This window comes from Brachypodium distachyon, chromosome 2, assembly GCF_000005505.3.
Source record: "Brachypodium distachyon strain Bd21 chromosome 2, Brachypodium_distachyon_v3.0, whole genome shotgun sequence".
NCBI classification, from domain to species: Eukaryota; Viridiplantae; Streptophyta; class Magnoliopsida; order Poales; family Poaceae; genus Brachypodium; species Brachypodium distachyon.
In genome coordinates, this window is record NC_016132.3 from 20982691 (window position 1) to 20998690 (window position 16000).

General features: G+C 47.9%; 2 protein-coding genes across 2 annotated transcripts; one reads left to right on the forward strand and one right to left on the reverse strand.

Annotated features, from left to right (window-relative positions):
* Nucleotides 1-847: 847 nt before the first annotated feature.
* LOC100845289 (glycerol-3-phosphate acyltransferase 5) lies at nucleotides 848-4423 on the reverse strand. Its single transcript, XM_003568269.4, has 2 exons — nucleotides 3215-4423; nucleotides 848-2149 (listed from the first exon to the last, which is right to left on the reverse strand). The coding sequence occupies exons 1-2, from the start codon at nucleotides 3830-3832 to the stop codon at nucleotides 1193-1195; spliced, it is 1575 nt and encodes a 524-aa protein (XP_003568317.1). The 5' UTR covers nucleotides 3833-4423; the 3' UTR covers nucleotides 848-1192.
* Nucleotides 4424-11808: 7385 nt separating this feature from the next.
* Nucleotides 11809-15983, forward strand: LOC100845589. The gene is made up of 12 exons (XM_003568270.4): nucleotides 11809-12107; nucleotides 12228-12342; nucleotides 12865-12935; nucleotides 13315-13361; nucleotides 13436-13583; nucleotides 13671-13730; nucleotides 13809-14007; nucleotides 14328-14389; nucleotides 14496-14596; nucleotides 14960-15014; nucleotides 15089-15136; nucleotides 15505-15983. The coding sequence occupies exons 1-12, from the start codon at nucleotides 11945-11947 to the stop codon at nucleotides 15678-15680; spliced, it is 1245 nt and encodes a 414-aa protein (XP_003568318.1). The 5' UTR covers nucleotides 11809-11944; the 3' UTR covers nucleotides 15681-15983.
* The last annotated feature ends 17 nt before the right edge of the window (nucleotides 15984-16000 follow it).

Below are 16000 nucleotides of genomic sequence, written 5' to 3' on the forward strand. Positions count from 1 at the left end.
CCCGTTCTTTGGAGGCGGAGTCTTGTTGGCAACTTGGGAAAGAAAATAGAAACCAGGCCCCAACCAACCGCAGGCCTCAGTTTGTGGGCTTTTTTTCGCTGGCAATTTTGAGGTATCCATTATGGCAACTCTTCTCCTTTTTTCTTCACCGGGCCGTAATTGAACTTCACGCCGAATCGACAAGGCTTGGCAACTAGCGTCGCACCAGAGCGTTCCAGCGCGCACGGTACGAGCTCGCGATCGCGCGCTGCCGCACGCACGCGCTCGCGCAGGAAGAAGCGGGCAACTAGCGTCGCACCGGAGCGTTCCAGCGCGCATGGAAACAGCTCGAGCTCGCGCAGGAAGAAGCTGGCAACTAGCGTCGCACCAGAGCGTTCCTGCGCGCACACGCTCGCATGGCACCCTGATGTGGCAACCGACTGTGGCAAGTCCGCAGTTCATGGCGCGTCGCGCGGCAGGTTTCTAGCGCGAACGTCGCGCGGTATTCCAGCCCTATATGTAAAATTACAAGTCCAAACCCAATTTATTTTGGTAGCAGCAAAAAAAGACAAATTCAACATTAATAGTGGTCCTTCATTGTTTGACCCTGTCCATTTGTATACATTTTTCTTAATTCCTTCAAATGTATTTGATTTTTAACTTGAAATTTTGCACATCAGTAGAGCATCACACTTCAACAATATGATATAATTTTAAGGTTTCTTAAAAATCTTTTTATACAAAATACATGGTTTTTATGAAGTTTGCTCCGGACGTGGGTTTTCACCGGATAAGCCCCTAGTAGTACTTGCCACGGCAATCTCTTAGAGGGGATCCATATGTATTTCCAACAACTCTCACATTTGGGTTTTTGTATAATATGTAATGAATGAGATTAAGAATCTATGGCACACCAGTAGTACAGTACTCAACGATGGACCAGCACACTGGTAGTACTTGCCGTAGCAAACAATTCCGATCATTAGTTACAGAAAAAACACTCGCCTAAGATTATAACGACACCATCAAAATCAATTGAGATACAGATTCGTGTAAAATTAAGAAAAAAAAACCATCATACATATGGCGTGCAACCTGAATTTCTAATTAAACGGCTGTATTTTACATTTCTTCACCTACATACATGCGTGTGTGTTGTAGAGTATAGAAAAGACGTCGAATTTAGTGACCCAATTGTAAAGAGGGGTTAAAATCAGTGAAGCAAGAAACCGAGCACCTCCTTGACCCGGCGCTGCCATCCGGGCTTGGTGGCCGGCGCGGGCTTATTGGCGTTGACGGTGCCGTCGTTGCCGGCGAGCACCCGGTACTTGTCCTTCCGCGTGAACGTCGTGCACTCGAACCCGAGCGTGGCCGCGAGCATCCTCTGCACGTGGTTGGCGACGTCCACCGGGCTCTTCCCAGCGGCGCAGGTGGCCTCGGCGGGGAGCTGGTCCAGGAATGTGACCTCGTAGACCGGCCTCGGGTTCATGAAGAAGAAGACCGGGTCCATGGCCTTCCACCCCCTGGCCGTGGTCGGGTGGAAGAGCTGAGCCCTGTAGTCGGTGGCCACGGGCACGATCTGGTCGCTGAGCTCCGCGAAGAGCGCCGAGAAGCGCAACAGCACGGGCTCCCGGCACGTGGTGCCCTCGGGGCACACGGCCACGTCTCCCCGCGCCAGCTCCGCGCGCATCCGGGCCGCGTCCGTGGCCCGGTCGCGCGTGAGCCGCACCGTCGGGATCGGGGAGAGGATCTCGGAGAAGCGGGAGAGGGAGTAGGTCACGGCGGCCAGGCGCCGGCCCAGGACGAAGGCCAGCACCACCGGGTCCATGAGCGTCCGGTGCGTGCACACGAAGAGGACGCCCGAGGCATTATTGGTGCTGCCGTTGTCTGTGTGGGGAGGAGGTGGTGGGGGTTGACCGCGCGTGATGACGGCGCCGCCGAGGTAGGGCGCGATGTGGGGGAGGATCTGGATGGGGACGATGAGGCCGACGGTGATGCGGACGAAGGCGAGGAAGATGCCCAGGGGAAGCCAGAGGAGGAGGACGAGGGACATGAGAGGTGTCGGCTGGCACACCAGGCGGCCGTCGTGGAAGATGACCGGGCGGAACGGGGCACATTTCGGTTGCTTCGCCATGTCGTGGTCCATGAAAAACGGTGTCAGGAGTTGCTCCTGCACGGATGTATATAAGATTCAGATCATGAGGAAAGTTACTTCTAAACTTCTAAACTTTTTTCTAAGATCGAGCGTCTATTTCTAAGATCAAGAAATTGTTACTTCTAAACTTTTTTCTAAAAAAAAGACTGAAGACCCTAACCTCTCCATTGACCGATGCACACAACCATTTCTAACACGAATAAATTGTTATTTCTAACTTAACCGTTCTGAGTGTTTTCTTATCAAGGTAACAATTCTGAGCATTCATTTCTTTTATCTAAACGTAGGGTAAAATAAGTAGTCGCATTTTCACACTTCGGGTGTAACTCGACAGTAGTTTTAGACAGCATTGAAAATTGCACATAATCTGCGTGGTTTACTCCACTTAGAAATAACAAATCTAATGTACTCCATTATTTTCTGTTTATGTGTGATGACCTAGATTCGACTAAATGGAGGGGTCGATGAAAACTGCAAACCTATAATTTGGCAGGAAAAAGAAGGGCACAATGGATGTCCTTCCGTATATCATCAGAATATATTACATACTCCATTTTCTGATGTAATCTCTACTGCAAGCTAATAAAGTGTCAGTAAGTTTTTTAAAAATATCCTATATTTTACCTAGGTTGAATTTATGTTTAGGATAAACTTAAAGAAATGCATTCCAAAGTTTGGATCAATTGACGATTTTGTATTACGAATTTTTACAAAACCTCGTCGCAGAATTTTTTTAAAACAAAACCTGAACGAAGTTCCCATGAATCTTTTAGCACCGAAACAGGGGGAAACAGAGTTTATTATGTATGTGGCGAAAACAGAGTTTTCTCAGGGGCAGGAGTACGGCTGTATGGGTGAGCTTATTTGGTCGCTGGAATGGGCCAAATTTTAAAATTCCATGGTCAACGAGTTTCTGCCAGCCCGTCAAAAGGAACGAAACCCGACGAATTTCAAACCCAGGTCCGAGCTTTTTAGAATTTCACGAAAGAGCATGAAATTTTCTCCAAGTTTACTAATCAATGTGTAATCCCTTCCCAAAAAATCTAAAATCCAAAAAAAAATCAATGTGTAACAACGCACCTTGCAGAAGGGCAAGAAGGCCCGCGCCATTCCGGACCGGCTGCCGATACCGAGGTCCGGCCGGTCGCCGTCGCGGAAGAGCGCGCGCAGGCGGGCAGCGAGGGCCTCGTGGCCGCCGCCCCTGACGAGCCCCGTGGACCGCCTGAGCCGACTGTACTCGAGCTCGCCGCCGACCACCTCGTGCGCGCCGAGGTGCTCCCTGGCGAACCACTCCACCATGACCCGCGGCATGCGCGTCGCCACGACACGCCTCCCGGTGCACGCCCCGAACGCCGCCCAGGCCGCCGGGTCGACGTCGTCGGCCATGAACTTGGGCAGCACGGCGCGCGCCACGGCCTCCAGCTCCGCCCGCGGCACCCCAGCCGTGGCCACGAACGCCGCGCAGCGCATCGCCATGTCCCTGCCCCGGCCACGGCCCCCCGGCATCAGCAGCTCGAGCAGACGAAGCGCCGGCCAGAGCGCCAGCAGCGCCACGAACCGCGGGAGGCCCGACGCCTCGAACGCCACGAGCATGAAGTACGGGAACGTGCACGCGTCTCGCAGCAGCGCGCCCTCCAGCTCCGCCACCACGGAGCCGCCCGCGCGCGCCGATGCCGATGCCGCCGACATGGCCACCATGTATACACACGTCGGCCGACCGAGCGACCGATTGATAATATCAATCGATTTTTTACCGAGCCGGCTCCTTCGATCGCCTCGTGAAAGAAGTAAGTGATGGATCGACGAAAGGACGAACCGGAGCAAGGGACCAAGAACGTACTCAAGCGCGGGATATAGGAAGATGGCGAGGAGCGGTGGGCAGCGGCTGGCTTGACTGCGCGCGCCCCCGATGAGCTATAGCAGGGAGTGCACGGGTCTGGTTCGGGTAAGCGGCTTGCAACCACCGGGAGTGCCAACAAGTTACCTCGGACTGGGGAAGCGAGCGAGAGCGAGAGACAGAGGAGAGTAGAGAGTAGGCAGAGACGCTGGAGACTTTGCATGCAAACTGGCGTGGCGTGAGTAAGCTTAGGCGTGAGGGTGGCGCGGCCCGGCCGGGATCCAGGCGACGACCACCCACCTCGCAACGAACCGGATCTAACCTCCTCTGCTTAGCCAAAACAGCCCAGCCCACAGGGGTTTAGCTAATTATTAATCCAGGGAAGATTGTATTTTTCTCGTCTTCCCGTCGCGTGGTGCGTGTGAACCGCGGGTGGGGATGGGTACGTTTTGCAGTTGCGTGGAAAGGCTGACCAACAACGTACGCACACATTGCATCTGCCGCGCCCGCGCGCCATCTCTTCTTAATCTCTGCTCCGGCCATCTTTGTGCCGTGCGCGGTTTGTGCGCGCGGAACGGCCGGCCGGGGCGCGTCGCTCTTCAATGCTGATGCGGACAGAGATATCACCGGTCAATATGCATGTATGTCGCCAGTCGGTCGGTATTTGCACTCATCTCTTTTCCTTACGTGCTGCCTCCGTGAAATGGCCTGTCTCGTGCAAGAGTAGCTAGCTAGGCCGGCGATTGACTTGGCTAATGGTGGTTAGGAGTTGCCCTGAACTTAATTCATTTACAGTAATCTTGGTTACCAAAACACGCATCTCTGATGTTAATACTCCAGAGTAGAGCTCTTTTACGGTGTCCCGAAATAAATATAAGCCGTTTATTTGTCCAAATCTAACGGCTAACCTCGGTTGTCACTCCATCACAACAGTTGGGAAGTGCCATCTAAAAAACTGGAGATTACCTTCATATTAGGGGTAAAACTGTAACCAGGACTTTAGAATTGTGTTATCGTAAAAAAGAAGAAGCAAATGTCGCTTGTTGACATCTGAACAAATACTCCAATCCCCATTGGTGAACCCTGATCCTCAAAATTAAAGACGAGACTGACTGTGGCGGCGCTCCGCCACCGTGCGGTGACCTCCCAATGGGCTCCGCAGTCGGGACGCCCTTGTGGTGGCGCTCGCCGGCGCGGAGTCGCACATGACGGTGATCTAGAACTGCGGGCAGGCCGCGCCGGTGAACGTGGGAGTACGCGCGAGAGACAAGACCATGGCCGTGTTCCAGTTGCGCAACTCATCGAATTAGTGTTGAGAATTTAATCCATGTATTCTGGTTCATGATGTTGATCTTGTCCATTGTACCAAACAATCAATAGCAAGCTGGCAGTGCCCTCTCCATGGACGTACAAGCCGACGAATCTAGATGTGAACTTGAATCCTTATTTTTTTTAGTCTGCTTAGGTTGTTAGGGTGTTAGTGTAGTCAATGGTGATCGGAGATAAGGATGGTGTGAGCCTGTGAGGGCAGGAAGGGGCAGAGAGAGCTGCAGTCGATACAATCCAGGGAAAGACGAAATTAGCTGAGACAAAATGACTAAGCTACCCTTGCAGCAAACGGATGGCTAGATGTGTTTGGTACTCTCACCTCTCATAGGGGAGTACTAGAGTACGGTAAAAAATTCTCCCAGAGTAACTACCGGATGCACGCAGTATCACATTAACGCATATGTATGTTAACGAGAAAAGCTTGCACATGCAAGGAAAAATCACCGGGGGAGAGGATCGCCACCTACTCTATGGCTATATACTGTAATTGTATTGCGTCAAAGAGTAGAAATTATTACAGAAATTGGTAGGTTCCGCAGCAAGTCCTCAATTCGTGGCTCGTTCTGGAGCACTTCTACATTTCTGGAGCACTCAATTTCCAATTTCCAAAGGAACATTGCTGGTCAGATTGATGAGAGCACACAACGAGGAGGCATGCAACAGACCCGCAATTAGGCATTAGGTACTTTGTGTGTTGTGGAAAATCTCCTTCGTATACTCATAGGCGTGCATCATGTTAAAACAGTACGCCTCCAAATTGGAAATGGAAAATCTCATCTCAAGAAAATGACAAGAAGGTCTGGTGTAGAAGCTACTCTCTGATTCTAAATTCTTGACTTAAATTTGCATAAATATTTTTTCGAAAAAACGCAAAGCTTGCGTCTCGATGCATTGATAGAAAGAAAATAATTACAAGCTCAAGAAAAAACCGATACAACCAAGCACTCAAGACAACACCACAACCAACGGGCGCTGGACAAGCATTACAACCGACACAACCTAACAACCCTCAGCCTAAATGCCACCCACACAAGCGCTGGACACGACAAACCTACCAAAACCTACGCCACAAGAGTAGAGAATTCAACTCTATAAAGAAGTCAAAGTTGGGCCACTCCCGCTTTGAAGAGGATGGCAAGTCGAAGCGCTGCGGACCGCTGGCCTCAATACAACATGGTGTAGAAGCCCCGAAACCGCCAATTGCCGTTCGCACCCTGAACACTGTACTGTCACACATCACCGCACCCCTTGCCAGAAGCAAATTGAGCCAGCAACCACCAGTTGAAGCTCGTCGAGTGCGCCCATGCGACCAAGACACCGCAGCAAAGGATCCTCCGCAATGCTCTACCCAAGCCACCCAAGGTAGTCACACTAGCAACCATGACTTCCCCGCCGGAGCCAAGACGTGTGCCACCCACATGCACACCAACCGAGGGTCAGACCACCAAGAACAACGCCTCCAACGAGGAAGCGACGTCGATGCCGCCGCCATTGTCCGATCTTCCCAGATCTGAGTTTTCACCCGGGGACTAAACCGTGGGGTTGGGGGTGAATCGAGGCTCCTCGACAACGCCACCAAGGAGGAAACGACGCCCAAGGGCGCCGCCGTCGTCGGCACTAACATAAGTCAGGTAGGGCTTTCGCCCGGAGCACCATGACCACTCACACATGGGTGACCTTCCCGTAAGGACCCATCAGCAAACCCATTGTATTATCAGCAACCACGCTAGTTTGAGAACCTGGTGGTCTTGCCATCCTGCCACCAGAGGCCACCACATGCCGCACGGCAAGGTCAACAAGGACCAACCACGACACCATCTCCTAAAGGAGCTGGCCACCGCAGTCGAAAGGCCTGTGCACTGGCATACCCAGGTCTGCATCGTGGAATGCTCAAACCTGTGACATGCCATCGGCGCACATGGCAACACCCAAGAAAATAGATGCCACCGGATACTGGCCAAGGCGCATCTCACATCAACCAGCAAGAAGCAGCCGCCCCCAGCATCAGGCCGCCAACCAACGCCCTCCTCCCATCGGACGCCGGACAACCCCACGGAGCTAGCTTTGCCAGCCACCGCATTAAGCACACCTCTGACAGCCCCGCCAACACTAGCATCTCGCCGGCCACCAAAGGAACAAGCACAACCAAAGCTAGTGCCTTTTGAGTTGATGACAGACCCTCCTCAAGCACACGGATCTGGACCAACGACGCCGGACAACAGGATAAGGCAGCACGTCCAGAGCACCACTGCAACACCAAACAGCGGGCTTCGTTCCACCGCACCGGCGTGCAGCAGCAGGCCGTGGCACGCAGCCACCAAGGACGCTGGCAGCCCGCCAACCCGCGGGCCGCCAAGCCAACATCCACGCTGTCGTCAGCCTGCAGTGAACATCCGCGCGGCGCCAAGATCGAAGGGCAGCGAGCACCCGAGGCGTCAAAATCCTAGACGAGAGGGGCACAAGACCTGAGTTGGAAGTAGGGGAGGAGGAAGAGGTGGCCACAATGCCCGCGCCGCTCGCCGCCGAGAAGCGCCGCCCCCGTCCAACACCGCCGCCAACCGCAAGGTGGAGCAGCGCGAGGGAAGAGGGCGCGGGAGAGGCTGCCGTCCAGAAGCGCAGGGGTGAGGGCGCAGGAGAGGTCCTGCCGCCGTCGCCGGCCGGCCGGCGGCCACCGGCGACGGCGGCGAGGGGCGCAAGAAGGGAGGCAGCACCTAGGGTTTGGGCCGAGGGGGTCGCCCCGTGAGTTGCCTGGGGCGGTTCACGAGACGTGGGAGTCACAATTTTTGCCCAAATATGGATGTATCTATTTTTAAAAAGCGTGTAGATACATGTAATATTTCGACAACAATTTAGGATCGGAGGGAGTAGCAAAGAGCGAGAAAACACAAGGGATGTGAAGACTTCAGAATTGTTGGCATTTCCAGTTTTTGTTTCCTGAGATTCAGGTGCTAAATAGCAATAAAGTAAAAACTACTAATAGGTTAGCCGTTGAACTTCTAAGCACTCGGAGTCAAAGTGAAAATCAAAGGTGGTGACATAACGAGTAGTTCAAAAGCAGAGGTAAAGTGAGTTGAAGTTGGCTCACTATGGCTCTTCTTACATCTTTCTCTTTTATCTTCAGAACTGTACCACTGCTTATTGTTATTTCTTCAGCCAGTTAGTCCTGAGTAATGAACTCTCATTGACCTTGTCACACTCTACGACATGTGTATGATATGTTAAACGACGTATATATCATCTTCCTCGTAAGATAAAAGATGCAATTGTTCAAACCGACAATAACTGGACGAGGGGAGGGTCGTATGTTTGTGCGTACTCCATCAATCTCATATCAAAAACATGTTGTTATTCAGTCTGGAAACAGATCGATACTTATGATACCAGCATGTCAGTAGTCCGTCGTTATTACGAAAACAGCTTGAATTTAAACCTTACGTCGCAGTTTCCATCGGCATTGGATCAGCGAGAGATGACGCGGCTGCCGACGTCAAACCTGTTGAACAGGACGCACGCAGCAGTGTCTCTAACAAATTTTCTCCCCCGGATAATAGTGGCCGAAGATGATCAAAATAGCAAGTAATATAGCGACGCCATGGCGTTTTCACACGCTGTTTTCTGGGTGTGGAGAGATTAATTGCTGCCGAGACCGCTGATTAAACGGGGGCCTCTGAATTTCGATTTGACCCGTTAAGCCCTGTTCGTTTTGTCCCAGCCCGGCTGGGATCAACCGGGATTATCAAGATTTTAGCACAAATTTCCGTTGATGCCGCCTGATCCCCGCCGGGAAACCCACAAACGAACGAGCCCTAAGTTGGGAGATGGCGAGTAAGCACAGGCACACACAGGCCACAGGCATGGCGATGAGTTCGATGGAGACAGGAGAACAGCGCTGAACCTTCTGGTAGTATCCCTGTGATTGATGGAGGGAGACAACTGTGCGTACGTGCTGATCTAGTATTTGACAATTGCCGATTCACTCATTCACTAGCTGTTGAAAATATTATTGGCATGTGGAAATCAGAAGTGTTCTTGTGCAATGGCAGGAGTCAACAGTCTAGTAATAGCAGGAGTTAATAGTCAACTAAGAGGCATTAATGTGTTAGGAAAAAAAGGGGCCAAAAGTTGGATATTTAGTCAAGTTCGAGTAGGTTTTGGGTATTTTGAGTTCAGACAAATTCAGACTTTGTGATCCCTATCAGGGACTGGTGAGTCATGTTACGTAGACGCTTACAAATATTAGCAAAAAAAAAATTGCTCATGTTTTCTGACAGATTCATGTGAATTCGAGAGGGGGTACTGACCAAATCTAACCAATCATTTCGAGAGAAACTCTCTCCGTTCTTTTGTGCAAGTTGTTCTAGTTTTGTTCTAAATAAAACTTTAAAATTTTGACCAAGTCTATAGAAAAGTACATTAATATATGTACTTAAATATAGTGTAAAACTTTCAAACTTTTTGACGTTATAGATACAATTTGTATGAATCATGTCACAAGAAGTTAAATCTGATACCCGTAAAAAAAATAAGTTAAATCCAAACTAGAAAAAGGCTCAAGAAGCGTGAAAAAAAAAATCAAGCTCTTGTTGCTAGCTTTTTGTGTCGTGTGTGTGTGCGCGCGTGCGCTTCACGGGCTACAAGGTAAGTTTAAATTTAAATTCGATGAAGCAACTAGATACTTGTAGTATCGGTGTTGACTTCAAAATAACCTCGCTCTAGTCCCCTCTCCTATAAAACCATCTATGATTCCACCTCTGTCGTTACCCTTCCTCCATCTATGGATCGTCAACCTTCTCCTCCTCCATTGGCTCCGCGTTTCGATAAATCTTCATTTTTCAAGAATCCGCGATGGCGAGACGATGTTGGCATGGAAAAAGGTCTCCTTGATTTGGCCTCGTTACGGTGGTGCTCTCTACCGTCAGGGGCGTGTGGAAGATGGTGTGGTCCTCGGAGAGGTGGTGATCGGCAGATCGTAGCACTTCATTGTTGAGATCGTCTTTGAGACTCCGATTCCCCTCAAGTCCGTCCGCCAAGACAGATTTGATGACGGAGCCGCGACGTAGATTCCTGTCGTCCCCTGGTTAGGTTTCCTGCCATTTAACTGTGGCTCCTAGACACTGGTCCTTAGGGACACGTGCATGAGTACTTTTCGACTGTTTTCGACATCGACACGTCATCGGTTTGTTCTGGCGACGGCAGTGGTCGTTAAGTAGTCTCGGAAACTCGATATGATTTCTATTATGTTTAAGGTGCTTTGTAAACCATTTGTAATAGCGAGCATTTAAGTTATTTTTATTATAGGTCGGTGTCCTTCAATTTATTTATCCTAAATCATAAGGAGCTGATGTTCTTTATTTGGTTTCCTTGCGCGCACGGTTTTCATTGGTCGAGTAGTTTCCAGCGCGGAGTTGATTTTGTTCGTGCGCATTGTCATTTCGCGCGAACGGTGCCTGCTGACCATGTGCGATGCTGATTAGCCATGCGTGCATTTTGTACTTATCAGTGATGAGTTCTGTCTTGGATGCATAGGTGCATGTATGCATTTTGTACTAACTAATTTTGAAACTTAAAATATTTTATAGCTCGAACCGCTTGTACGATTCACAAACCGTTTTCACTATTGGCTTCGTATCAACGAGAGCTTCAAAACTAGATCCCACTCGAATATCTATCGATGAATTTTTTTTTATTTTCCGTGTTACCAAGCGATAATGCACAAGTTACCATCATACTCCGGAAGAACTTACCACCGTTAGCGTGTGATAACTTGGTACTAACAGAGTGGCAATTTCATAAATTGTTAGGTGGTAATTTTAATGCATAGATAACCTTGCATCCTATTTTCTAGGAAGTTGTCATGTGGTAACTTCCAACTAACGGGACGGCAACTTCATATATTATTGGGTAGTAACTTTCGACGCATAAGTAACCATCCTATTTTTTATAAAGTTTTCATGTGGTAACTTGTTAGGAATATGAACAGTAACTTCCTATTTTATCTGGATGGTAACTTTAATGCATAAGTAACCATCTTTTTTATATAAACTTGTCATGTGGTAACTTGTTACTAACCGGGATGGTAACTTCATATGTTATTAGATGATAACTTTAACACATAAGTATTCAATTCTTTTTTTTTTAGAAGTTATCATGTGGTAACTTGTTACTCTCAGGGGCAATAACTTCATATATTATTGGCCGATAACTTTTGACACAATTTTTTTTTTAAACATAACAGCATGGGATCTAATTTTGAAAATCTCGTCGAGACAAAATGAACCATAAAAACGGATCCAAAATTGAGTGTACGGTTTGAAATCTATAACTTTTTAAAGTTTCATATTTACTAATGCATTAACTACACCCGTTTACTTTGTGTGTTTAGTCTTGGCATACACGGTATCTGACCGACGCGCGTACGTTCGCGCATCAGCCAAGTCCAACGGGGAAGAAACGGAGCATTCGATTCAACCGGAGCATTCGATTCGACTCGTGTCACTAGCCACCGCTTAACCACTTGCACTGGGTTTCTGCAATTCTGCTTCGACGCAGAACAGAAGACACGTTTGCCTCTGCTCTCCTTTTCGATTGCTCATAGACCCTTCTCCTCCGCCGCTCAGTGCATCCAGGCGCAGGCAGACGCAGCCATGAACGCGATTCGATCGGCTCTCGCGAGGGCGCTCTCCGCCCCGAAGCCCCGGCCACCGCGGACCCGCCACTGCGCCGCCGTCGGCGACACGCAGCCCGAGAGGGTGGCGGCGGAGATGGTCCGCTACTCCCTCGGAGGCGCCAGGCATCAGAGCTCCCCAGGTCCCCCCTTCCACCCCTCCCTTTGCCTCGCTTTACTTCCCGTAGTGCCAGTGCGTGGTAGGGCTCGAGGTATTGCTCGCTCGTGTGGGTCTAAAACTGCTGTTGCTGCTGGTGTTCCAGAGGAGGCGATGCGGATACTGGAGCAGGGGGCCTCGAACCTGCAGGGCGGCGCCGAGGGCAGCGCCGAGGCCGTGGGGACGCTCATGCTTGCCATGTCCACGCTGCTCTACCGGAGGTCTGAACCTCTGCATTACGTCTTGATTTTGTAATCTGATGCTTCCGTTTTGAGTAGATTTGGATGCTCCTCTAGTTTGGTTAATTTTGTATGGCTCGTGTTGCCACGGCATTTAGGAGTGGTGGCGGTATATCACGCACGATATGAATCGGAAAGGAGGGTTTGGGAAAAATAGGAGTGCGTGCCTTTTGCTCTCCGGTCTGCCTGCTTTCTACATTTTGGGTTGGTTTCTCTGAAATGTTTTTTATTTGCGGGTAGGTTTCTCTGAAATGTCGTTGTGGCATGAAGATATGGATGATACAGTATGTATAAACTGGCGCATGCCGTACAGAGGTTCTAGAAATATTTGGCTTCAACATGAAAACCACCTAACATGATTTTTATCCATGGTGGAAAACTGCTATTGCATTTGGCATAATGAGGCTGCACTTGCAAGAGAAGAACCTTCCACTGCCTTTGCTAATCTGGCCTTCCCAGTCGAGCAGGCTTGAGTATAAGTATATGCTTGTTTTCTCTGTGCAGTGGAAGACGCCAGGAGGCAATGGAAAAGCTCAAAGCAACCCAGCAAGTCGCTCCTTCTGCAGCTTTCAGAGGTTCTTTTCTAAGTCCTTGTTTTTGTTGAGAGTAATCTTGTGTATCTGAGAGTGCAAAATGTGGAATGCTGGTTGTATAAACTTGTAAAGCAAAGAGCTCTCAAGTCTCACAATTTTTTATTAGTAGACAGAAACAAGGGAAGAAGAACTACATATACTCAGGAATGCATCATTGTTTATCTGATTGTCCTCCACTTGTTTTCTTTCAATAGAAGACATCTTTTGACAACTTGACATGATCAAAGGGATGAGAATTTTTAAATATCTAAGGAAATCAATGTGAAAGAAAAGTTTTGAGAGAGGGAGGGAGGAGGGGTACGAATTCTGTAAGTGCTCATGAATGTCATTTCTGATGCAACACCTGTAACTAAATGTGCAGTCGCAGCATGGGAAGCACTAATGGGGCTACGCATGGAAGCAGGCCAGGTTTGATACCGCATGCATATTTTCATCTCGCATGGCCCTAAATAAAGCGAGGATAATGGTTATTTTGAACACAGGATATTTCCTCTTTGATGTCCCCAAATGATTCGGTTGATCTGTCAATAAAAGATGAAGATATCAGATGGTCTAATCAGGATCATCTGAAATTTCGGGTTGATGCTATCAGAGGACTTGCTGCTCTTTTGAATGGAGATATAGAATCAGGTAGTTTCCTTTTAACGTCCTGCATATCTCTGCTACGCAATAGGAAGCGACTTTTATCCATAGTGATTTACAGTTGCCGTTTATCAGCCCAGACGTTCTTTGGTGGGTCCAAGGACTACTGTGCTGGAGTAGGGCATAACCAAACAGGTAGAACTGTCTGTGAAACATTAGCTTATTTTCCCCTGTGACTAGTGCAGACATAGACCTTATTGTTGTTCATGGCAGAAAACGCTGTCTTTTCGTATGGTGAATATCTGCACTGTGCTGGGGATTTTCCTTTGGCAACAAAAATGTATGAAAAGGTTCTTGAGGCAGCTAGCACAGAAGATATTTCTGGAAATTTGTTAGCAGCTGGAAACATGGTTCCTGAGGAGGTTTCTCTGGGTGCCACTTGCTCATACGGCCAGCTTTTATCTCATTCTGGGTAATTGTTCTGAGTCTTCTGTTGTCATTCTTTGGTTGCTCCATTTTTGTTTCTCTTTTCTGAAACACAATTTTTTTGGTTGGTTTTATTATAAAAAGATACTCCCTCTGATCCTAAATTATTGACTCAAATTTGCCCAAATATGGATGTATCTATTCTTAAAAAGCGTCTAGATACATGTAATATTTGGACAACAATTTAGGATCGGAGGGAGTATATTTTTAGAACCAAACCCATTATTTGATTGATGAAATTCAAAGCAGTGGTCTCTTCCCTTTTATGAAGTTCCAATTGCTGGCATTCACTTTGTGCTTTTACAGGAAGTTTGGTGAGGCAGAGGACTATCTCACAAGGGCACTACAGAAGGCTGAAGAACAGTTTGGTTTGGCCCGCTAAGCTTGTTATACCAGAAAATGAAGCATTGAAGCAATTGACCACTGAGTTAACTATCATGTAACCTTGCTAATTGTAATCCATAATGCATGCAGGTTCAAATCACCCGAAAGTTGGCATTGTATTGACCTGTGTAGCTAGAATGTACAAACTGAAAGCAAAATCAGAAGGTTCTAGTTCAATAATGGTTCAGGAGGTTGGTAAATCAGTAACTCTTATTTTAGCTTTATGTGTGTGCCATATATAAAATTTGATGCTCACACTCTGTTGGTCTTAAAATCTCGACGAGCTAACAGTGAGGCATTTCCTGTTTCTTTCTCAAATCAGTTCCCGTATTTGCTACTCCCTCTGATCCTAAATTCTTGACTCAAATTTGCCCAAATATGGATGTATCTATTCTTACAAAGCGTCTAGATACATGTAATATTTCGACAACAATTTAGGATCGGAGGGAGTATTTATTTATTACTGCTATGTAGAGTTCGTGAGTAATCTTTTGTCCATGCAAGCAACCCATGCTTTGAGCTGTTCGCTTATTTAACCAGCTGTTTGATTGCAGGGGCTGTACAGGAAGGCCCTAGAAGTGCTGAAAGCGCCTGCCATCAATTCGGAGGGTAAAGCAATAGTCTTATAATTGGTTCTGTTTAATCCCTTGGGCAATATAGTGTTCACAATTTATATTTTGCAGACACTAGAAGGCAGATGGATTGGAGAGATATCATCTCCCTTGCTAGAGGTTATGCTTCGAACCTTTACTATCTACTTGTTTCTGGAGTATTCTACCAGAAGGCACTTTATATTGCTGAAGGGTTGAAAAAGTATTATCGTTTTGGTTCCTAGCAAAAATCCATCGATTAGGGAGGCAGGGATTAATGCCTTTCAACCATTTGCTATGTTGGTATGAGCCACGAATTTGCCAAGTCCTGACAAATCTGATTGTTACTACAATGTAAACAGTAGTCAGAGAGTAATCAGCAGTATTTCTATTTTCTAGCACTTGTTGCCTATTTGGATGTTGCTTATTTTGAGGCTCTTGCAGCTACTTGTGCTCACATTCTTGCCTCGAGTTAATGCTTTCTTTGTTATTACTTGTCCAATTTACAGGTGAGTATGCAGAACTGTTGCTTATTCAGTCAAATAGAAAGGTCGAAGGTGAGCGAATGAAGGAGTGGGCAGAAGATGCTTGGAAGAATCGTAGATTAACATTAGTTCAAGCGTTGGAGTTTTCAGAACTTTCAAAACCTGCAGTGGTCGATACCCGAATCGGCAGGGTCATATAGGACTGGAAATAATCTGAGGAAAGGTACTATGCAATAATCTCCATGTAACATTATAGTCTGGCTCTCCATCGATTACCTATGATTTGCATGTGTCTGATCCTTTATGGAAATTGGCCTTGCATATCAAATATACATCGATGCTCCATCGTATGTTTAACAATGTAACAATGCATAGAGTCGGACAGGCTAGGATTTTCTCAACTCTTTAACTCTCCTGTTGTTAAAGCTGTGTTAGATATGTTGCTATGTTTTTTATGATCTTAAATGCTTTGATGTGGATATACACTGGAAACTCCTGTTTAACAGTTTCCACAAAGCTG